Source organism: Caretta caretta, chromosome 14 (assembly GCF_965140235.1).
Source record: "Caretta caretta isolate rCarCar2 chromosome 14, rCarCar1.hap1, whole genome shotgun sequence".
Classification (NCBI taxonomy): domain Eukaryota; kingdom Metazoa; phylum Chordata; order Testudines; family Cheloniidae; genus Caretta; species Caretta caretta.
Window position 1 is genome coordinate 36,050,187 of NC_134219.1, and position 23,008 is coordinate 36,073,194.

The window sequence follows — 23,008 nt, forward strand, 5'->3', positions numbered from 1 at the left end:
CCAATGACTGTACAAGTACTTACACACAGTGGAACAATTTCAACAGAAGAGACTTGCCTTCCCCCCTGTTCCCCCCTCCCCCCCACAACTCTCCTGAGAGGTGCGAGATTCCTCTGTTCCAATCCTTTCTGCCTCTCAGGCCAAGGGGAAAATCTCCCACATCCCACGTGAATGCTCTAACCACTGCGCTAAAAGTTATAAGAGAGGCACCATCCTACCCCCATTTGTTGTACTGGGAGCTGAAGCCCCTAAGCCAGTGATTTTCCAGGTGCCTAAAGCTTTGGTGTTGTAACACCTAAGTCCCTTTGAGAATCAGGGCCAGAGTCATCTTCAAGTAACCATTACATCCTTAACTCTGCCCTCACTTGAGACAACCAACCCAAAACTCATATTTGGGAAAAAGCAACCCCCACCCCTCTCCTTCCATTACACTAGATATTCACCAGGAAATGCAAAATATCCATAAAAGGAAAAATGGGAAAGAATTAGAATCTAAAAAACAGGTCATCCTATGGGGGTGAGGGATGCAGTCTCCAGAATCCCTTGATCAAATGCCCCTAAATTTGCCCCAGGTATTCTGCTCTGGTCCCTCAACAAACAGCAATTTTCAAACCAATCTGAGCATGCCTGGGGATTGTAGAGCACTTTGAATGGCAGCTTTAAACTGAAATGGTGTTTCAGCCTTAAGTGTGGTGCAAAAAGACTTCCCCTAAACATGTCTAACTCCACTGGACTCACTTGGGCCGATTCCTCTCTCACTGACCCAGTGTAAATCAGAGGTAACCCTATCCGTGCTAATGGGGCTATAGCAGTGGAAAGCTGGTGCGAGCGAGAGCAGGGCTGTCCCAGTGAGCACAGGAAGTGTAAAATCAACTAAACCAGAATGGCAGCGTTTACACAGATTTGGCCCTGGTGTAAATGCTGACGCAAGATGCGAGACAGGGAAGAGTCTGGCCCTCTGCCTTCCTAGGTGTTGCTAGAATGACTGGGCTTGATCCAGAAGGGGCTTCTGCAATAGAAATGCAGATAAATAAAACATGGCTTTATCTGGACCTCATTTGCATTTTGAGTCAGTGTAAATCAGCCCATTATTGTTAAGTGCCATGTAGATCTGCTAACGTTCTGCTTCTGTTCCCCTCCATACTCCTCAGGATGAACATTTTCTGGAATTAAAGTCTGATAATAAACAGGGTTATTTTCAAAGTTGTTATGGTATTATTATAACTAATAATAAACGGGGTTTCTTTAGTTGTTTTAATGCTATGATGGTGTGGTCTATGTTTATCTCTTGTAAATTCTTTAAAACACCTCAATGAAATGAGAGATTAAACCAAACCATGGACACTTACTTTCCAGTCTTTCGGTTTATTCTGCTCCTTGGATTCCAGCTTTCAAATCTCCTCCCTCGCTTTCTTCAGAAGCTCAATGTCGTTGTCACCTGTGGGGAAAACGATGCCTGGGGAGTTCTGCTGCAGTGGGTCAGAGCCCATGAGTGGCAGGAAGGAGGGGGTTCTGGCCAAGCCGAGGCCTGGCAGTGAGGGGACCTGAGTTCTGTCCCCAGGCCTGCCACAGACAGAGCTGATCTGAGTGACCCCTGGGCTCTCTGCAGAGCTGTCCTATTCGGTTCCCAAACAGCCAGCTGCAAGATTCAGGGAGGGGATTTTCTGCCCGCCTCCCAGCACCGCTCTGCCATGCCTTTCGAGGTTAGGGAGAGGGGCAGATGGAGTGCTCAGCACTGGCGTTTGTGGAAGGGGCTCAGGGAGCTGGGAATGAGCTACGGGGGATGGATCATTCAACGATTGCCTGTTCTGTTCCCTCTGGGGTACCTTGCACTGGCCGCTGTCAGAAGACAGGATACTGGGCTAGATAGACCTTTGGTCTGACCAGTATGGCCGTTCTTATGAGGGGCTCACTCAGTGTCTGCTGTTGAAGCTGCTCCACTTCAGGTAAATAAAGGGGCTTTGGGGATCACAGTGGCACCTAAAACTGGGACTTAGGTTCCTATGTACCATTCTGGGTCCATTGGGAGTTTCCATTGATTTCAATGGGGCCATGATTTCACCCAGTATATTTAAAAGACTCCTACCTGTCATGGGTAAACTCCATGTCATTTGAAAATTAAACTTCTCCTGCAGTGATTTAATTTCTCCTGACTATTTAGAATTAAATGTTTCCTACCTTGTATTCCTGTGCAGCATCCTCGATGGGCACCAGCGTATGAGATCCGTGCTCCTGGGTTTTATCACAAAGCAGACAGATCACCTCACCATCATCTTCATAGAACAGCTTGAGTTTGTCCTCATGCTCCCTACAGATGGTCTGTTTTTTTAGGTCTTCAGGTTTTATCCCTAATTGCTGGATATTTTCCACCATTCTGGCAAGCTGCCTGTTGGCCTGGGATTTCTCTTTCTTCAGTTTGCTCCTGCATTGTGAACAGAAAACTCCCTCTTCTTCAATTTCCAATTTTTCATAGTACTCTGTGATACAAACTCGGCAGAAGTTGTGCCCATTGTCCATGCTCACTGGATCATTGAAATACTCCAGACAGATGGGACAAAACGCTTCTTCCAATAGCTTTCTCAGAGGACGGGCCACGGCTGTGGGAATATAAGCATTTCAGTGATCAGTTTCATGTAATGAGTTCTACTTTTTATTAGACAACATTTTAATAGTGAGGGTAACAAACCACTGGCACAGCCTCCCAAGGGAAAGGGCAGCATTTGTCATCAAGTCTTTAGATTGTCACGAGATGCCTTTCTAAAAGATCTGCTGCACACTGACAGATGTGAAAGCCAGAAGGGATGATTATGATCATCTAATCTGACCTCCTGCGTAATTCCTGCATCAAGCCCATAATCTGCGGTAGAGGTAAAGCAGATCTTTTAGAAAGTGACATCCAATCTTGATTTAAAGTCTCCAAGGGAGGGAAAATCCACCGTATCTCTTGGCCAGTTGTTCCAGTGGTTAATTACCCACACTTAAAAACCTGTGCCTCAGGTGAGACTCTGTCTTCATTTTTACTGGGTTGGTTTGTTCTGCCTCTTTCCTTCCCTTTGTTTTTTTCTATTTTTTGCTCCGAGTTGAGGGTCCAGTGAGTTGGAGATTGGTCAATTGTTCTTCTTGCCAGGAAGTTAAAGAAGTATGGGCTGGATGAAGGGACTATAAGGTGGATAGAAAGCTGGCTAGATCACAGGGCAGCAATCAATGGCTCCATGTCTAGTTGGCAGCCGGTATCAAGTGGAGTGCCCCAAGGGTCGGTCCTGGGGCCGGTTTTGTTCAATATCTTCATAAATGATCTGGAGGATGGTGTGGATTGCACCCTCAGCAAGTTTGCAGATGACACTAAACTGGGAGGAGAGGTAGATAAGCTGGAGGGTAGGGATAGGATACAGAGGGACCTAGACAAATTGGAGGATTGGGCCAAAAGAAATCTGATGAGGTTCAACAAGGACAAGTGCAGAGTCCTGCACTTAGGACAGAAGAATCCCAGGCACTGCTACAGTCTAGGGACCGAGTGGCTAGGCAGCAGTTCTGCAAAAAAGGACCTAGGGGTTACAGCGGACGAGAAGCTGGATATGAGTCAACAGTGTGCCCTTGTTGCCAAGAAGGCCAATGGCATTTTGGGCTGTATAAGTAGGGGCATTGCCAGCAGATTGAGGGATGTGATCGTTCCCCTCTATTCGGCATCGGTGAGGCCTCATCTGGAGTACTGTGTCCAGTTTTGGGCCCCACACTACAAGAAGGATGTGGAAAAATTGGAAAGAATCCAGCGGAGGGCAACAAAAATGATTAGGGTGTGGAGCACATGACTTATGAGGAGAGGCTGAGGGAACTGGGACTATTTAGTCTGCAGAAGAGAAGAATGAAGGGGGGGATTTTATAGCTGCTTTCAACTACCTGAAAGGGGTTTCCAAAGAGGATGGCTCTAGACTGTTCTCAGTGGTAGCAGATGACAGAACAAAGAGTAATGGTCTCAAGGTGCAGTGGGGGAGGTTTAGGTTGGATATTGGGAAAAACTTTTTCCCTAGGAGGGTGGTGAAGCACTGGAATGGGTTACCTAGGGAGGTGGTGGAATCTCCTTTCTTAGAGGTTTTTAAGGTCAGGCTTGACAAAGCTCTGGCTGGGATGATTTAGTTTGGGATTGGTCCTGCTCTGAGCAGGGGATTGGACTAAATGACCTCATGAGGTCCCTTCCAACCCTGACATTCTAGGATTCCAGCAGCGAACAACCTTCAGAGTTAAATATTTGCAACTTATTTCCTCCTAAATGTTCCAGAGCTCACCCCCTGCCCAATTTAGGTGTAAGGGTGCCCCAGGCTGTAGCCAAGGTGGAGGAATGTGGGTTCATTGACATCCTCAATCCCTGGAAGAAGGGGAGGAGGTAGTGGCAGGACCCCATCCCAGTTTCAAATCCAATTATTCTGGGGTGGTAAAAGTACCCAGGACAACATGAAAACACTCCATGTGCATCCTACTTGTGTAATCTAGCAGACAAGACCTAAGGGAGGATGTGAGACTGTTTTGAACTGTGCTATGAAAACTGTCAAGTTGATTGATTAAAAACTGCTGTAAGAATCTTAAAAGTGCCCGGTAGAAAAGCTACCAAGGGGATGGGGAATTAGTTTTGGCACCTACAGGTACCAGTTGTGGGTTTGAACTTCCCTGTGTCACGGAGTCCCTGGGCGATGCTCTGGAACTGCTCCCCATGAAGTCAGTCAGGACTCTGGGGTAGTCGCCTTTCTGTGAGCAGCCTGTCTTCAGGACACACAGCTCACACAGCTTCCACCTTCCTGGGTCTGACCTCAGAGCATTCAGCATCCTCTGCCCCTCCGTGCGCTTTCCCCCAGCGAGTCCGCTCAGGCGGGGCTCCTGGGGAAGCCAGAGGGTCCTGCACCCCAACTTCGCAGTCAGACGTGACTCTCAGCCAGCCAGTAAAACAGAAGGTTTATTAGACTACAGGAACATGGTCTAAAACAGAGCTTGCAGGTGCAGAGAACGGGACCCCTCAGCTGGGTCCATTCTGGGGGGCAGTGAGCCAGACAACCACGTCTGCACTTCACTCCATGTCCCAGCCAGCCCCAAACTGAAAACCCCCTCCAGCCCCTCCTCCTCTGGGCTTTGTTCCTTTCCCGGGCCAGGTGGTCACCTGATTCCTTTGTTCTCCAACCCTTTAGCTCTCACCTTGCAGGGGGGAAGGGCCCAGGCCATCAGTTGCCAGGAAACAGGGTGTCGGCCATTCTCTGTGTCCAGACTCCTGCACACACCTGCCCTCTAGGGCTCTGCAATGATCATACACCCTTACCCCACCCCCTAGATACTTAAGAACTGCCTAGGGGAAACTGAGGCACCCCCCACACTATTCAGAGGAAACATTAAGAACAGTCCCACTTCGTCACACCCTGCTAAGTTCAGTCTTGAAGGGGGAAGAGGTGTGATGAAGCGGGAATTGTCTGATATTTTCATGAAGTCTGTGTGAGCTTCAGTTTCCCGCTGCACTTACCCTTGCTATTCAGTGGGTGAAAAAGTGTTAGCGTTGCTCCAGGAAAAGCAGAGACACGAGGTGTGTGTGTCACCTTGCTGTCTACCGTGGAATGACTGGGTGGACGAAGATGTGGTTCCAACACATCTTGAGAGAGGATCTGGAAAGACCATGGAACCTCCCGGTGGGTGAACAATGGTACGCTTCTCTGAACTCGTTTATTTTTACATGGCACTGCTGTGTGTCCCTGGTGTAGCCTTTGTCCCCCATGCCTTGTGCGATTTTGGCATAGATGTCAGCGTTTCTTCTGCTGGTTCGGAGCTCTGCCTGCACAGACTCTTCTCCCCACACAGCAATCAGATCCAGTGTCTCCTGTGTGCTCCATGCTGGAGTGTGTTTGCAGCCCTGGGCATGCAAGGTCAGCTGTGCTGGTGAGCTCTCCACACTGATCAAACAGGAAATGAAATTCAAAAGTTCTTATGTACCTGGCTGAAGTGCAAGGAAGTTAAAAGTGCTGTCCAAAGTGGTCACATTGGAGCACTCTGGGACGCCTCCCAGAGGCATATGCCCTTGCATTGCACATTGCTGTGTCTACACTACCCCTAATTTGACCTGGGAATGTTGACTCTAGCACTATGCCTCTCATCAAGGTGGAGTACAGGCATCTGTTTTATAAGCCCTTTAAGTTGGCGGAAAGGGCTCGGTAGCGTGGACACACACAAGATAAATTCGACCTAATGCAGCATTTGTCGACCTAACACCGTAGTGTAGACCAGCCCTCAGAAGAGTGCGTTGGGTGGTGCTATTCAAAAAGAGGTTTATTGCCCCAAATGGGCACTTGAATGCAAGTTTGGAAACGGTTGGCTGAGGCATAGCGTTATTCGGTTCCCGGCATTCTGTGCATCGTTTTCTTCCCTGTCCTGCCTCGGAACCACATGCTCTGGGTTCTTATTGCTGTTTAAAAAATGATTCTGGGCAGGAACAGAGTGATACTAATCAGTTCTCACAGCTAAAATATTGCCCTCAAGATAATGGGGTTTATGTAAACATTTTGTCTGCTGTGCCACTTGGGAACCCTCCGAGTCCTTTTTGTTTTAAGAAAATGGTTCTGGGCCAGAACACGTTAATGACAATATTCTGCTCCACCGTTCTCACGGCTAAAACGCTGTGCTCAGGGGACTGCACTACACGCATACATTTCATCCTCTGAGCCACTTCAGAATTGACTGTTCTGGGTCCTTATTAGTGTTGAAAAAGATTTTGGGCCAGAATGGGTTAATGACACTGTGTTACTGATCAGTTCTCAGTGATGAAGTATTGTCCTCAGGCCCCTGCACTTGGTGGGAAAACTCCTTCTCCTGGGCCTCTTCGGAAGGGTCTGTCCCGGGTCTTCACTGTTGTTAAACGGCCAGCCCAGGTTAGTAACAGGGGGTTCTTAGCCTGCTCCCGTTACTGAAATACGGTCCCTACCTCCGGGGAACAGGATCGGTTTTATTTTGCAAGAATTTAGGTCACTAAAACGCAGTTCCGCGCCATTGCAGCTTTGACACCGTCCCCTGTAAATCAGGAGTCACCTGGTTGGAGTCACTGGGGCCTGCAGGCGGGGCACTGGGGCCACTCAGCCCCTCCCGCCCCGGCTCAGATTCCCGCCCCCCCGCACAGCCCCAGCCACACCCGGAGCTGCCCCTGCCTGGACTCACCTCGTCCGGGCCAGGCTTTATTATGCTGTTCGCCCCGCGCGCCTTCAAATCTGCCCCGCCCTGCCATTGGCTGCCAGCTGGTCCGATCCCGCCCGCCATTGGCTGCCCAGCCGCACGCACCCCGCCCCGCCCTGCCATTGGCTGCCCAGCTGGTCCGATCCCGCCCTGCCATTGGCCCCGATCTGCCCGAGGCCATTGTCCGCCGAACCCAGTCGACCCCACCTCCAGATCTCTGGGTCAGTCGCAGGCGGACGCCCAGCGTGCCTGGCACAGGGGATTTTGGGGGATGTAGTTTTTGTGAAGCGGGAGTGACGTCATCCCCCCCGGGAGTCAGTCGGAGCGAAGCGTGGAGCGCTGCTGCGGCTGCCGCCTCCTGGTGTCTGCGGTCCCCGCCTGCTGCAGCGTCGCGGAGGGAGCGAGGGAACTGGTGCTCCCCTGGGCCGCGCACTCTGTCACTGCTGCAGCCCCAGAGAGACAGCGGCTCGTTCCAGGCACCAGGCTCAGGCTGCAGATGGGTAACGGGAGGACCCCCAATGGGCCACGTGCGGACAGGCGGCACCGGTCACGCTGTGATCTGCTCCCCCCCTCCCACCGCGGCACGCGGATCAGCCAGCCCTGCTCGGAGCCTCGCTCTGCCTTGTGTGCGGATTGCCCTGCGACCCTGGCCCTGGGATCTGCGGAGAAGGGGCCTGTCCTTTCATTCTCATCACGGACTGTTTCTGTGCCAGAGGCCAAAATCCGAATGAGGATCGATACCTTAACATCCAGCTTGCGAACCCGCCACTCACCCTGAGCAGTCGCTTACTCCGCTAGTACTTCCATCAAATTCAATGCAGTAAGGTCCTCCTCAGACTGATTAATCGGCTCACAGGCTGGGTCCCAATGGCTGTAACCCCTGGAGTAAATAGATGCCGCTGCCCTCCGCTGAGCCAGGGTAACACTGCTGTCTAGCCGGGGTTGGGATGAGGAGCGATGGCTCTGAACAGCCAAGTGCACTGGGGTACCATAATGAAACATGGGCTGTGTTGACATGTCTAAAGACTTAGGTGAATTTTGCAGACTTTGACATCAGCACATTGTGCATCCTGAATGTCTGTTCTCGGAGCTCTGAAAAATGATCAGTTCATAGAAATGGATGCTAATTATCATCCCCTCCGCATAAATAGCGGGCCGCTCTGCTGGGTTTGCCACTGGAGGCAATAAAATGCAGCCTTCTGGAAAGGTGGGGAATTGAACAAACCCGTCTGACCTGGACCATATTGACTGTGAACGAACGACCAACCTGTTAGCAAGGAAACCGTGAGGAGTGAATCGCCCCTTGAGCTCCATGCTAGGCCCATGCAGGGAAGAATTTCATTAGTACTGGACTCCCAGAAATTGGGGTCCAAACCCCTAAGAGACAGAGGCACCCCATTCCCATGGACTGTCACTGGGAACAGGGAACTTGCCTACCGTTCGTGCCTATCACCTGGTAAAGCGGCCATTCTTTGGCAGGAAGAAGGGTCTGAGCGAGAAATTTACATCTTAGCTGGAGGTTTCTGTGTAAACAGACCGGCTGTCATCTGAATCCCAGCTGGGGATGATTCTCAAAGAGGAGAAAAGATATAAAAATGAGGAACAGAGGACACAAATCACCTCTGTCCCCGCATCTCTACTCACAGCATCAACGTCTGAAAGGCAAATGAAGCATCACTGAAATGGGGGAGTGGTCCTGGCTGAAGGTCCAGCCAGACTGCTGTGAGCATGTGGTGAGAACCATCAAGTTCACTTAGCTTGTTAAGTTTGTGTACTTTACCTTTTATTTCTTTGTAACCAATTCTGGCTTTTAGGCCTCATGCTTGTAATCACTTAAAATCTCTCTTTCTTTAGTTAATAAACTTGTATTGTCATGTCTTTGAATATCTCCCTTTGTAAGAACACCTGAAAGTACCAGAAACTGGGCCACAATTCTGGAAATGGGTGAGATGGGAAACCCAGAGTCTAGCTGACCCAGGGCATTGTGATGATGTCATGGCTCTCCAGCTGCTCTCTCACATTCAAACCATCAAAGACAACGCAGTGCTGCAACGTCCAGGGTGCTATTTGCAATCAGAACCTTTTTATTTTTCGTTCTGTTTATTTGTCAAGCTCAGCAAAGCAGAATTTTCCATTGTGGGATCTGGAGATGTGGAATGTAAAGTTTTAACACAAAGCTGATTTTAATAATCACAACCCAACACAATATTTGCCAGCATTATGTAAATCACCATCATTGCATTTCTCTAGCGCCCGCCATCCCAGCAGCCCTAAACACTTCCCAAAAGTGGGTAAAAAGCCCTGTGTCACAGACACAGATGGAGCTGTATCCCCATGGCACGGACTGTGGTACCGCACACAGCGATGCAGGGCGACCTGGAGCTCTGCGTGGCGTGTGTCACACCAGCACATCCCTGTTGGTCCCTTTGGCTTCTGCAGAACTGAGGTTTCACTATAGGCAGACTGAGCTCGCAGCCTTTCTGGGTGAGAAGCTCCTGTTCTGAGTGTGACCCACAGCCGGGCTGGGTCTGCAGAGAGCCAGGGCTGACACTTAGCTTGTGTAAATGGTAGAGCTCTGCATTAGTGGGGCTCCAGCTGGATCAAAACAGGGGCAGGATCAAGAGCTAATTTAAGACAAGATTTAACAAGTGGGTTTGCCAAGCACCAGGTGAGAGAAGAGGGAAGAGTGAGGGGCGGGTCGACACTGACAAGCTCATGCAGTTACACAGGCCCCAGGAGCTTTCAATTAAAAGGTTTGTTGGAATTTGTGTCTATGCTGCATTCATTCCCCTCTCCCCACAAGCTACTTTAGCTTCTACTAAGGCTTTGGCTTTTTCTCACTAGACTTAATCTGGATGAGGCCTTTTGTTTCCTGCTCGATGGTATTCCTCAGTCTTGCTCCAGTCTGGAATGGTATTGCGCAACTCTTTGGTTATCGCCAATAAAACATCATCTGCCTTTTTGCTGTCTTCATTACAGTCATCATGAAAAATCTCGATGGGCCGATTCCCATACAGGACTTTTAGCTTTTTGTTCAACTGTGTCACTTTCATGGGCTCCAGGATGCTGTCTGGCCTGTTCATCCCCAGGAAGGCGAAGGAGAATTTCTCGTTATTGTCTGAGTGCTCACAGCAAACGGCTGTCCAAATGTAACTGGGCACCACCACCCTCCCTGCATCTCCATTGATGTTCCTTTGTTTGTCATCCTTCTTAATGGGGATTTTATATTTTTCATTGGGCACTGCTCCAGTCACCAGGAAGGGTGTCCCTTTCTGATTTTTCGTATTAAGGCAGCTCTTTGTTAACTGAATCTTGAGATTTCGTTCCAGCTCATACCAATTGACCCTATTGAAGCAGGGGTCCTCGGGGACTGCGTTGGTGAGCGTGAAGGTGGCTATTCGGCTGTTTTGATCACACTGGAAGGCGTTTGGGTTCAGGTGTCCCCGGTCATAGTGTGTGTGATCATAATCTTCATCGATGGCTTGCTTTTCTTTCAGTTTTTCTTTGTTGGCTTGCTTTTCTTTCAGTGTTCCTTTCAGCTTTCGAAGCAGGTTTCCTTCTGTCTCCATGTTTGCCTCTGATAAATCAGCCAGCTGGAAATAGAGAAGGCCAGAGTCCTTACATTCAACTTGCATCAAAATGTCTATGACACAGAGCAGCAGGGAATCAAGGGCAAAACAAGTCTCTGCCTCTTGACTCTATGTACTTTCATCACCCAACTCTGAATCCCCCTCTTTTCCTGCTTTATCTGCTTAATTTAGGATGCCCAGCAAATGATTTCATGTGCTGGCCAGTTCTCCCAGCAGCACAGGACAGAGCGTGTGTGTCTGCTGGTCCAGATCACGGCTTTAGGGCACTTGCACGGACAGGACTAAGGTTCGACTAAAGCCGTGCATTCAGTTCCAGAGAGGTGACTCATAAATGCAGTGGCCGCTGGTGCACACTATTGATATTGCACTCATAAATGGAGGAAAGGGTTGCTGGGGCCTCTATGGGGCAGAGTCACGGTTGTTTGCGTGCCTGTGTAACCCATGTGCCTAATAGGGAGATCTCTCTTTTTAAGAGACCCACTGGGGTGAGGTAGGAGTGGGTTGTTATGCCTGGGTCATTGTTGCTAGGCAGATTTAGCACTCCACATCCAGAAGCTTCTGGTATTGCGTGTGGTAGTTTTGGGGTCTGCTCCAACAGGTCCTCTCTCTAGTCTGTTCCTGGGGTCAGACTCCATGAGGGCAAGCAGTCAGGGCAGCTACTAAGTGCCATGTGTCCTGTAAGAGTTGGGAGAAGCCGAGCTCAGGAGCAGATAGCAGGCTGTTGTCCCTAACTCTGAAGCATTTTGCAGCAGGTCAGTGATATTGTTAACCCTCGAACAGCTAGGGTTGCCAACTTTCCCGGACCAGACATCATTGCTGCAAAGGGCAACTCTCCTGGTCTGGCTGGAAGAGTTGGCAACCCTACAAACAGGGAAACATAGGCAATGTTAATTACAGCACGCGGAAATTGGGAGGGAAAAATAACTTCCTCTATAATTGTATGCTTTGAATGTTGTTTTGATTTTAGCCAAACTGTTCTAGTTAACTTTCTCAACTAGTGTGATTCACCAACTTTTCTTTAAATGTCGTAATGGGGAAAGAGTCATTTATATTTTATTCTCAGTTTTTGTATTTTCTTGTAACAGGGTTTTCTTTAAATCTCTACACTTGTGACTTAACTGAGTGGCTGGTTAATCACTTAGCTGACAGACTGGTAGTGATTTCAGCAGAGGAGGAGTCTGCATGGCTTCCAACTAAAGATTCCTACATGCAAGTGGAGGGAAAATGCTGTTTTAGACTCAGCAAATTGTACAGATTTGGTGGTCAAAGACTCTGAGACTTAGGTGAACTCAATCTAAGCTTTTGGGAACTCTTAAGTTTCTTCTCACTGTGTTTCCGTGGGTGTCATAAATATAAAGGGAAGGGTAAACCCCTTTAAAATCCCTCCTGGCCAGAGGAAAAAATCCTCTCACCTGTAAAGAGTTAAGAAGCTAAAGGTAACCTCGCTGGCACTTGACCAAAATGACCAATGAGAAGACAAGATACTTTCAAAAGCTGGGAGGAGGGAGAAAAACAAAGGGTCTGGGTCTGTCTGTGTGATGTTTTTGCCGGAGACAGAACAGGAATGGAGTCTTAGAACTTAGTAAGTAATCTAGCTAGGTATGTGTTAGATTATGATTTCTTTAAATGGCTGAGAAAATAGCTGTGCTGAATAGAATGGATATTCCTGTCTGTGTGTCTTTTTTGTAACTTAAGGTTTTGCCTAGAGGGATTCTCTATGTTTGAATCTAATGACCCTGTAAGGTATCTACCATCCTGATTTTACAAAGGTGATTCCTTTTTACTTCTATTAAAAGTCTTCTTGTAAGAAAACTGAATGCTTTTTCATTGTTCTAAGATCCAAGGGTTTGGGTCTGTGGTCACCTATGCAAATTGGTGAGGATTTTTACCAAACCTTCCCCAGGAAGTGGGGTGCAAGGGTTGGGAGTATTTTGCGGGGAAAGACGTGTCCAAACTATGTTTTTTCAGGAACCCAGATAAAGTTTGGTGGTGGCAGTGGAAGTCCAGGGGCAAAAGGGTAAAATAGTTTGTACCTTGGGGAAGTTTTAACCTAAGCTGGTAAAAGTAAGCTTAGGAGGTTTTCATGCAGGTCCCCACATCTGTACCCTAGAGTTCAGAGTGGGGAAGGAAACCTGACAGTGGGGAACAAACTGTTGAGATTTTAATTTGTTTTCTTTATCTTCACAGTAATACATAAACATAAATAATATCAGTGGGTTATAAAATAGCCATGTTATGCTGTGAAAATTAGATTATTATTTGTTTCTTAATCATAATATTTTATAAAAAGTTATTTAATTAATTTCATTTCTTTAGTTCCTTTTGGGACTTGAATGTGGGGAGGCTGACCCTGTGTAATCCTTGCTGAAAATCCTTAGATACCGAACTCTGGGTCTCCAGCTACTTTTCTATGGGAGTTGAGCTTCTTTTAGGCACTGGGAAGGGCAATGAAGTGAACTCTAGCCCACCCATTGTCAGGGTTGGATTAACTTTTTGTGGGCCTGGCACCAAACATATTTGTGGGGCCTCCTGGGGAGTGAAGGGGCCAGGGGCAAGAGCACAGCGGGCAGCGTGGATTTGATTTAAATCATGATTTAAATCACTAGTCAGGAAGACTCGATTTAATCATGGTTTTTTACATCAAAGTGCATTCGTGTTGGTTGTTATAACATTAATACATATTCTTCACAACTCAGAGATAGATGTAGGTTTCATTTTTAGAAGGTACACACTATACATTTTTAAACAGTGATTTATTTTGAAAACTTTTCAGATGAGATTTACAGCTTGTGACATTATTGACATAAGCTGGGACCGTATAGATCATTGTTGCAACCAAAGTCCTGAAGTGGCACCAAATCTTGTATAAAGGGGGTCAAATGAGGTGTCTAAGACAAGGTTATGATTTGCTGGTTATGATTATGCTGTCTAGATGTGTGTATCATTTTTATAGTTAAAGCTATGAATATTGGCTCTATACTGTCTGTATTTCAAACTTGTGCTATGCTTCTGGGGAACACTCCAGACAAGCTGGTGTCAGCTCTGCCTAGCCTACTTGATGGCCCATTAAGGACCACCAGATATTCAATTGACCCATTGAGAGAAGGCAGACGTGCCTTGCGACTCAGCAAGGTGTGCAGGGACCTGCCTACGGACAGAACTCTGAGGTTTTTCCATGCCATGTGATGGACAGCTTGTCTTTGGGACATAGAAAGAAAGACCACATGGCAAGAGAATATAAAAAGCTGCTGCAGCTCCCCCATCTTGTCTTCAATCCTGCTTCATACCTCTGGACTGACTTTGCTACACTGAAGCTTTGAACGAAGGACTGAAAGACCCATCCCAGCTGTGGATGTACTCCAGAGACTTGATTTGAACCTGCAGTTTATTCCATCACTGCTACAAGCCTGAACCAAGAACTTTGCCATCACTGTATGTCATTGATTCCATTGAACCAATTCTAGCTCTCATCTATATCGTTTTCCTTTTATGAATAAAACTTTAGATTTTAGATTCTAAAGGATTGGCAACAGCGTGATTTGTGGGTAAGATCTGATTTGTATATTGACCTGGGTCTGGGGCTTGGTCCTTTGGGATCGAGAGAACCTTTTTTCTTTTACTGGGCTATTGGTTTTCCTAACCATTTGTCCCCATAACAAGTGGCACTGGTGGTGATAGTGGGAAACTGGAGTGTCTAAGGGAATTGCTTGTGTGACTTGTGGTTAGCCAGTGGGGTAAAACCAAAGTCCTCTCTGGCTGGCTGGTTTGGTTTGCCTTAGAGGTGGAAAAACCCCAGCCTTGGGCTGTAACTGCCCTACTTGAAGCAATTTGTCCTGAATTGGCACTCTCAGTTGAGTCCCACCAGAAGGAGCATCGTTACACTGGGGTATCTGAGGGAATTGCTTGTATGACTTCTTGTTAGGCAATGCGGTGAAACAGAAGTTCTCTGACTAGTTTGGTGTGCCTTAAGAGTAAAGGACCCCCAGTCTTGGCCTGTGACTGCCTTGGCCTAAGCAGTTTGTCCTAAACTAGATGCTCTAAACTGTGTCCCACTAGAGCACACCATTGTTACAGCCTCTTACCTGCCGGTGGCTCCGCTGATCAACTCTCCTCCTCCCTCCCAGTGCCTCCCGCCCACGGCAAACAGTTGTTTCACGGTGTGCAGGAAGATCCAGGAGGGAGGTGGAAAGAGGCGGGGCAGGGGCTTTGGGGGCGGGGTGGAGCAGGGGCAGGAAGAGATGAGGAAGAGGTGGAGTGGGGGCAGGGCCTGGGGTGGAGTGGGGGTGTCAAGCACTTCCCACCTAGGAGGGAAGTCAGCGCCTATGGTACAAGGTATATCTTGTAAGATATCATCTGAAAACTCATAAGTTGCTGGTCAATATTTTCCTGATAAAATATGTGTGGCAACATTGTGTGAGAAGTTATAAGATTCCCCGGATGGTGTTATTAATATGAGTTCCAAACCACAGCTCTGCCCAAACAGAAGCTGGCATACAAGTCTGTCCTGAACAAAGGAATGTGTGCTCTGCTTAAGTTGCATTTAAGCAGTGAACAGATTCATCAAGCAGGAAGCAAGAGAAAAGAAGTTCAAATTTCAAACAGGTGGGGAAACCAGCAGGAAAAATCCTTACACTTAGACACTGTCTCCTGAATCTCAGCTGGAAATTCTTCTCAAAGGTGGGACGGGACTATAAAAAGAAGGAAACACCCCAAGACACGATTCTCTCTCTCTCTCTCTCTCTGCCCATAGTAATTATGGCACATGAAGGACAATAGAAGCAGCACTGGACTGGGGGCGATCTAATCCAGGGTGTTTAAACTGAAATGTCTGGGAAACTCCATTTGAGTTGGCTAGTTGTTTGCATATTATTTTTGTTAAAGAAATAACAGAGTTTATATAATTTGTATTGAACAGGAGAGGTCTGGGTTATACAGGACACACATTTCTAGGGGAAAATTTAAGACTGGATGTGTGCTGGGGTCACCCTGCAGTATAACCAAGGCTGGTAGGAGCCCAGCTGTGGCTGGCTGGCTGCAGCGCACACACGCACAGAGACGTAGCTGAGAGTGACTTGCATGCTGGAGGTTGTTTGTGAGCGGTCCAGATGGGAGGCTACAGCAGTAAAGCATTGTAAAAGGCACCCTGGATTGGTGAGCAGAGGTGACACAGTTACTCATTACTCTGGATTGTACCCTGGTAGGTCACACAGCCATCAGCCTTTAAGCACAGGAACATTGGCACTAGTCCAGCTTGTCCAGATCCTCTGGCACTGGAAAATGTTACACTGATTACAACAGAAGGACTGGGAGGAGAGAGAAGTCAAGAGACATTGGCTTGATTGGCACATTCAGTAGCTAAAAGACCAGATTTGCTTTAGAGGAAGAATTTCAATAGCAACACAGGGTGTGAAAAGGCTGTGTTTGTCCACTACTTGGAAAAGAACCATGGGCTCGATCCACAAAAGGACTTAAACACACAGCTGCCAATATCGGCACTTACATCGAAAACTTAGGTCCTCAAAACCTGTGCTCGGCTAGCCCTGTACGTCCTAAAGTCCCTAGGTGCTTACATTTCCACTGGTAAAATCACAGAATTATAGAAATGTCGTGCTGAAAGGGACCTTGAGAAGTCAAGTCCAGCCCCACGTACTGAGGCAGGACCAAGTAAACTAGACCATTCCTGACCCATTTGTCCAGCCTGTTCTTAAAAATCTCCAAAGATGGGATTCCACAACCTCCCCTGGAAACCTATTCCAGAGCTTAACTCCCCTGATAGGAAAAACTTTCTGACTAATATCAAATGTAAATGTCCCTTGTTTAAGAATAAGACCATAAATTCTTCTCCTGCCTTCAGCGGACGTGGAGAGCCATTCATCACCATCCTCTCTGTAACAGCCCTTAACATATTTGAAGACTGTTATCAGGTGCCCATCAGTCTTCTCCTCTCAAGACTAAACATGCCCAGCTTTTTTTAACTTTCCCCCATATGTCTGGTTTGCTAAACCATTTATCATTTTTATTGCTCTCCTCTGGACTCTCTCCAGTTTGTTCTTGACAAATCCATGCTGGCTATTCCTTATAACTCTATTATCCTCTAAGTGTTTACAACTGATTGTTTAATATTTTTTCCAGTATGTTTAGGCTTGTTAGTCTATGCTTCTCTTGGTTCCCCTTTTTAAAGATCGGTACTGTGTCTACTCTTCTCCAGTTCTCTGAGACCGCACCCATAGGCACAGAATGCCCTTATATGCATAAGGCGCACTGCTGTCTCAGTCCTTTTGCCTGGGCACCTATCTCCTGCCTATGCCCAAGTGGGATCCTCAAACTAGGCAACCCCATTTATCCTGCCCGTGGGATGTGTGGGACCAGTGGGCATGCGCAGAAGCAACCTACTGGATTGGGCCCTGCACAAAACCATGCCACTGCAATAGGAGGTGCCTTCCCCCCAATATCCTTTATCCCAATGGTTAAAGATTCACCTGAGATATGAGAGATCTGCCTGCTGGGGAGATCTTTCCCCATTAATGGCTGGCTTTTAATGGACAGGTCTCTCATTGTCTCCTGCTGAAGCTGTTCCACTGTGTATAAATACTGAAATAGTCCTTAGACCAGGGAGAGAGTGAGACTGACTCTCTAGTTCAGTGGTTGGAGTACCATGTGAGAGGCCCAACATCCAGTCTCCCTCCTCCAATTCATGCTTAGTTATTTATACATCATGGAAGAACTGCAACAGGAGAGATTGAGGGAGACCACATCAGAGTAACCAGGGGCCTCCGCACTCTCTTGGGAGGGAGGATACTCAGGTTCACGTCCCCTCTCCACATCCGGCAGAGCTGGGAATTGAACCACAGTCTCCTACATCCAAAGTGAATGATCTGTCCACTGCACTAAAGGTTGAGGATAGGGGAAGGTCACCTCCTCTTCTGTTTTTGTGAGAAAGTGCTAACTTCAGGACTGGGTGCACAGCTGTGAATCTTGAGCGGAGGGACATGCCTCCCTCCAGCCCAGACTTAGGCTACTAAGTCCCTTTGAGTGGCAGGGCTTAGGACATATCCCTCTCATCAGCACCTCCAGTTGGCTAGCTTAGGTGATTTCCTGCTGTGTGGCTTTTTGTGGATTCCATTGTTAGGCACCCATCTCTCCCCATGCAGTGTACAGGGAGCCTGCACACCTCACTGTGCTGGATTCCACTAGGCTGCAAGGAACATAAAAGCTTGATATTGCGATGCTGAGTCGAAGTCCCCTTTGTACATCCAGCCCTAGGACCCTCCTGGACTCTGGGGAAGGCCTCACTCCGGGCTGGATTCAGGCAGAGGAGCTCTATGCCCATGTGCGGGCTCTGGTTCCTTGGGACCATGGCAGAATCTCAGCTTGCATTTAAAAAAAGAAATCTCTAGCTCTTGTGGTTGCACAGAAAAGCTTGAAAATGTGACTCGAATGTGACTGATACAGTGACGCCTGCCTGAGTCTGCAGAGAGCCTGAGAGTATAGCTATGAGCAGGGCAGCTGTCCCATACAATGCAAGGGGAGTTAAGTTCCAGCCTTAGTGCCCTGGAGCCCTGCCAAACCCTCCCAGCAGAGATCTCTGTGTGTGCCCAGAGGGCAGTGGGCCTGGCCCCCCACCAAAGTAGAGACACCCTAGCTGCTGGGTAAGTACTTGGGGCACTCAGCCACCACCCCAACCTCTCTCCATTGAAAAGGGGACCCTGCTTCTCCTGAAAGAGCACTCAGGGAAGGAAGAAAGGAGCCCCAGGACTCCATACCTAGGGCATGGGAGGGGTCCCCGTGCCACCCGTACTCCCAGTGGGCTGTGGTGCTTGGGCAGAGCCATCAGAGTTCCCTGTCGTGGTGCCTAGATGAGACCAAAGAGATTCAGACAGGAGAGAGACTGACCTGAGGCTCCACTTTCCATGACGAGTGTTCATCTGTGCAGTGTCCTTCAGTCATAGTGTAAGCTGACCAAACTGGGATTCGGCTGCTCGTGTCGTAAAAGGTTGCAAAATGATATGTTCCTTCATATTTCTGGCAAATGTTAACTGTGTTTGTAGTGTCAAACCCTTTGGGCTCAATTCCTCTGTAGAAATAGTTTGTGCATGTGCTGAAAGTGCGGACCACTTCAGCCAGCGCCAGCCCAGCCCAGAGCGAGGCAAAGCCCAGCAGTGCGAGGGGCCCCATGGCTCACAGTGTTCAGAGCCAGTCCCTTTGCAGCTGCTACTTATATAGTTTCTTAGAGAGCCACCTCCACTAACCCTCTCGGGCTGAGTAATCTGTGGGCTTCCTGCCAGGGCCTTCCCAAGGTCTGTGCTGGGCCATGCACCCACGGCCCTTGAGCAGGGGCGATGCAGGCCATTACAAAGGCTGTGCAAATATTCGATTCAGGTGAAAGCCCAACAAATCTGGGGTGTGGGACTGATTTGGGGTCAACTCCAAATGAAAATGTTTCACATTTTTTGGTGAAACTACATGTTGCAAAATGTTTTGTTTTCTTATTGAACAAAATGTTTCATTTCAATTGAAAAGATTTTAAAAGCCTTGAAAAGGTTTTTATTTAAATAACATTGAAGGGAAATCTGAAACAAAATGTATTTACAAAACAAAAAATCGAAATATTTAGTTTCCCAAAAATGCCCAGAAGAAACTGTTCTGACATTTCTCCCTCCCCCCCCCCCCAATTTTATTTTGACTGAAACAATTAGACAAAAGCAGCTCAAATTCACCAGTTGTTTTGGTTGACCTGGATCTGCATTTTTTTGAGGGGAAAAAAGGTTTTGCATTACAAATTTGCCCAGCACAAACCTTCTAGGAGCTGAAGACAGTGAAGGGGGTGAGCAGCTCATTCCCTCTCTACAGCTGCAGGTTCTCTGCAATAGCTGACTCCTTTGGTTGGACGTGTGTACAGTGGAGCCCAGTTCCCCCTGTATGCTCTCCACCCACCCCTGGGCCAAATGTTAGTGTCTGTGCAAAACCACTACAGCTGCAACAAACCAGAGTCCTGGCCCATCTGGAAGGGAGTGTCGAGGTGCCTGGACAGTTCCCCACAGCCATTTAAGGAGTAATCGTTCATACCACCCCCACTGACCTACCCTGATCATCCAGCAGTGCGTGCTATACACCTCCTCACAGACAGCCTCGGCCCAGACAAACACCCTGAGGGTACGTCAACACAGGAATAAAACCCTTGTGGCAGTGAGTCTCAGAGCCTGGGTCAACTGACTCTGGCTTGTGGGCTTCGGCTGCAGGGCTAGAAATAGCCTTGTGGATGCTGGGGCTCGGGCTGGAGCCCAAGCTCTGAGCCCTCCTCCCGTCACCAGGTTTCAGAGCCTGGGTTCCAGCCTGATCCCAAATGTCTACATGGCTATTTTTAGCCCTGCAGCCTGAGCCCCACAAGCCTGAGTCAGTTGACCCAGGCTCTGAGACTCAAAGCCGCGGGTTTTTTGCTTTTTGCTGTGTAGACGTACCCTGAGAATACAGCCCGAGAATGAACACACAGTCGCCCAAACAAGAGATTCCCAAACTGCCCTAAGCTACTCGCCACAGAAACCAACCACCCCATCAACAGAGACCAGAACACACAGGCAACCCCCTACCTACGCCATAGCTCCTAGTGGGCAGCACCGTCCCAACCAGCCCAGTTCTATGCACATGGCATGAAAATGATGTTCTGGGAACACAGTCTTCTAAAGGAACACCCACCCACATAGCTCACGGCCCCAGGAGGCCCTACTGCCTTTGGAATCTGGAACACAGTTACACGGGAATTGCCCAATCTGACCAGACCAGGGCTCCACCAGCCCCGTCTCCTGTCTCTGATTGTAGCCAGCACCAACTGCTCCAGAGGAAGGTGCAGTGGGGCAAGTCTACACTTAAAATCCTGCATTGGTGCAGCTGTGCTACTGTAGGGCTTTAGTGAAGATGCTACTATGCCAGTGGGAGAGCATCTCCCATCAGTGTAGTTAATCCACCTTCGCAAGAGGTGGTAGCTATGTCGACAGGAGAAGCTCTCCCGTCAATATAGCGCCATAGGCGCCGACTCCGTGGGTGCTCCGAGGCTGGAGCACCCATGGGGAAAAATGGGTGGGTGCTCTGCACCCACCGGCAGCCAAGTTCCCCTCCCCGCCCCACCTCACCTCTGCCTCCGCCTCTTCCCCGACCCCCCTCTGCCGCGACCCTGCTTCTCCGCCTACCTCCCAGCACTTGCCACTGTGAAACAGCTGTTTGGTGGTGTAACAAGCTCCGGGAGGGACGGGAGAGGAACGGGAACGCGGCGCGCTCAAGGGAGGAGGTGGGGAAGACGTGGGGCCCGAGCGGGGATTTGGGGAAGGGGTTGGAATAGGGGCCGGGAGGGGGCGGAGTTGGGGCGGGGACTTTGGTGAAGGGGTTGGAATGGGGGCGGGGAAGGGGTGGAGTCGGGGCGGGGCCGGGGGCAGAGGGGGGTCAAGCACCCGCCAGCGCCAGCAGAAGTCCGCGCTTATGTATAGCGCTATCTACACTGGCGGATAGGTCAGTATAACTGCTTCGCTCAGGGGGATGGATTTTTCATACCTCTGAGCAACACATTTATCCTGAAGTTAGTCTGTAGTGTATACTTGGCCTATGTGTAGACATAGCTTATACTTGGGTGGGAGCAAGACTCCCATGATGCTCTGCAGTTAAGACAAAGATAGCTTTAGGAATGGAATTTTGTTTATGAAACTGGTTTATTTTTTAAAGGTGCTGTTATAGAGAGATTGGCAATCTTAACTGAAAACTGTGTTAAGAAATAACCTAAAATAAGGAGACGTATGTGTGAAAGGGAAGGAAAAGAGACAAAATAAAATGATAAACAAAGGCAACAAAGAGTATAATTATTCTCAGACATTATGGGGAATGAAGACTATCTACAGACTAGACACAGACGGTCAGACAACTACAGGGCAGGTCTTGCACAACTGTGGGTAACTGTATGCCTCTCTGTGGAAGTGGTGTCTTTACTAACTGATCAATACATCCAAAGAAAGCTGACATCTGAGATTTGTTGCTGTTAAACTAAACAGGACTCGAGAGAACCCCTCTCTGACTAAACTATAACCACAATTTTTAATCTACCAGTTATTGGTGATCAGTTAATTGATTATTGACAAATTTATTATTTATCAATTATTAATTATCAGCCACTGTTAAAGCCCTCAAGAGTTACAGATCTTTGAAAACAATGAAATTCCTGAGACACACACACCCCTGGCCGACCACAGCCAGCCGGTGAGCCTGAGGCTTGTCAGCATCTCCCAGCCCTGCCTGCCCTGTCTCTCCAGCAAGTCCTTACATCATTCCATGTTGCAGCATCACCCATCCCTTCCCCCTGCACAAAGCAGAACCCCACACATAACTGCGGTCTGTGTCTCTGAACCACGTGCTCATGTGAGACACTCCAGCCTCCTGCGGTCATGATCGTCCCACTCCCCTGGCAGGCCCCTGGGGAGAAAGTGCATCGTTCCATGGGGCTGAACCCCAGATTACTCCCCATGGCTTCTGTTGACTGTCCTTCACCAAGTGTCATACACCTTTTCTGGGCAGGGTCAGCCGTATGGAACATAACACTACAGGCTGCCTGGCAAAGGCAGTCACAATGCTGATATTTCCATGCACAGTAGAACATGGTTGGAACCCATAATCTGATACAGATGTACATATCCCTTGGTCACATTTCCTACCCTAACTCTGGCTGTTCTTGTTCTCCATGTAGCTAGCTAATCTCTGCCTGAGCCCTTGGCCTCAGAAAGACCCAGCAGCAATGAGTTCCTCAGGCTACTTGTACCATGTGTGTAAAAGTATTTCCTTTGATCAATTTAGAATTTGCCGCCTTTCACATTAATCAAATGCCCCCAGTTCTTGTGTTGTGGGACAGGGAGCTGATCTCATTCAGTGCAGAACCTTAGCAATGGCCTCATCTTTCTCCGACAAACACACATCCTGCTGCACACTGCGTCTGCACACACAGGTCAGGGCTGGTGTTGCTGGGGTTGTGATAAAGGATTTGGATTGTTCTGTGAGGAGGTTAATATGCTGTGTGTGTCTGGAGCTGGGACCATGCAGAGTCTGGCTCTGTCAGTGCAAATATGCTGTGTGGGCATTATGGAGGGGCTAGCGGTGGGTGTCAGGATGCAAGGTTCTGTTTTCCCCTTGCCTGGGTGTTCTGGTCCCTACCATGTTTCTGTACCAGATTGGGACTGGCTACAGAGCTTCCG

The 23,008-nt window shown here is 48.5% G+C and overlaps 2 protein-coding genes across 2 annotated transcripts in view; both read right to left on the reverse strand.

Moving 5' to 3' along the window:
- Window positions 1–23,008, reverse strand: part of LOC142069220 (E3 ubiquitin-protein ligase TRIM11-like) — a 264,114-nt gene that overhangs the window by 225,884 nt on the left and 15,222 nt on the right. The window lies entirely within an intron of this gene.
- Window positions 9,276–18,854, reverse strand: LOC142069095 (endonuclease domain-containing 1 protein-like). The gene is made up of 2 exons (XM_075119462.1): window positions 18,678–18,854; window positions 9,276–10,787 (listed from the first exon to the last, which is right to left on the reverse strand). The coding sequence occupies exons 1-2, from the start codon at window positions 18,729–18,731 to the stop codon at window positions 10,041–10,043; spliced, it is 801 nt and encodes a 266-aa protein (XP_074975563.1). The 5' UTR covers window positions 18,732–18,854; the 3' UTR covers window positions 9,276–10,040.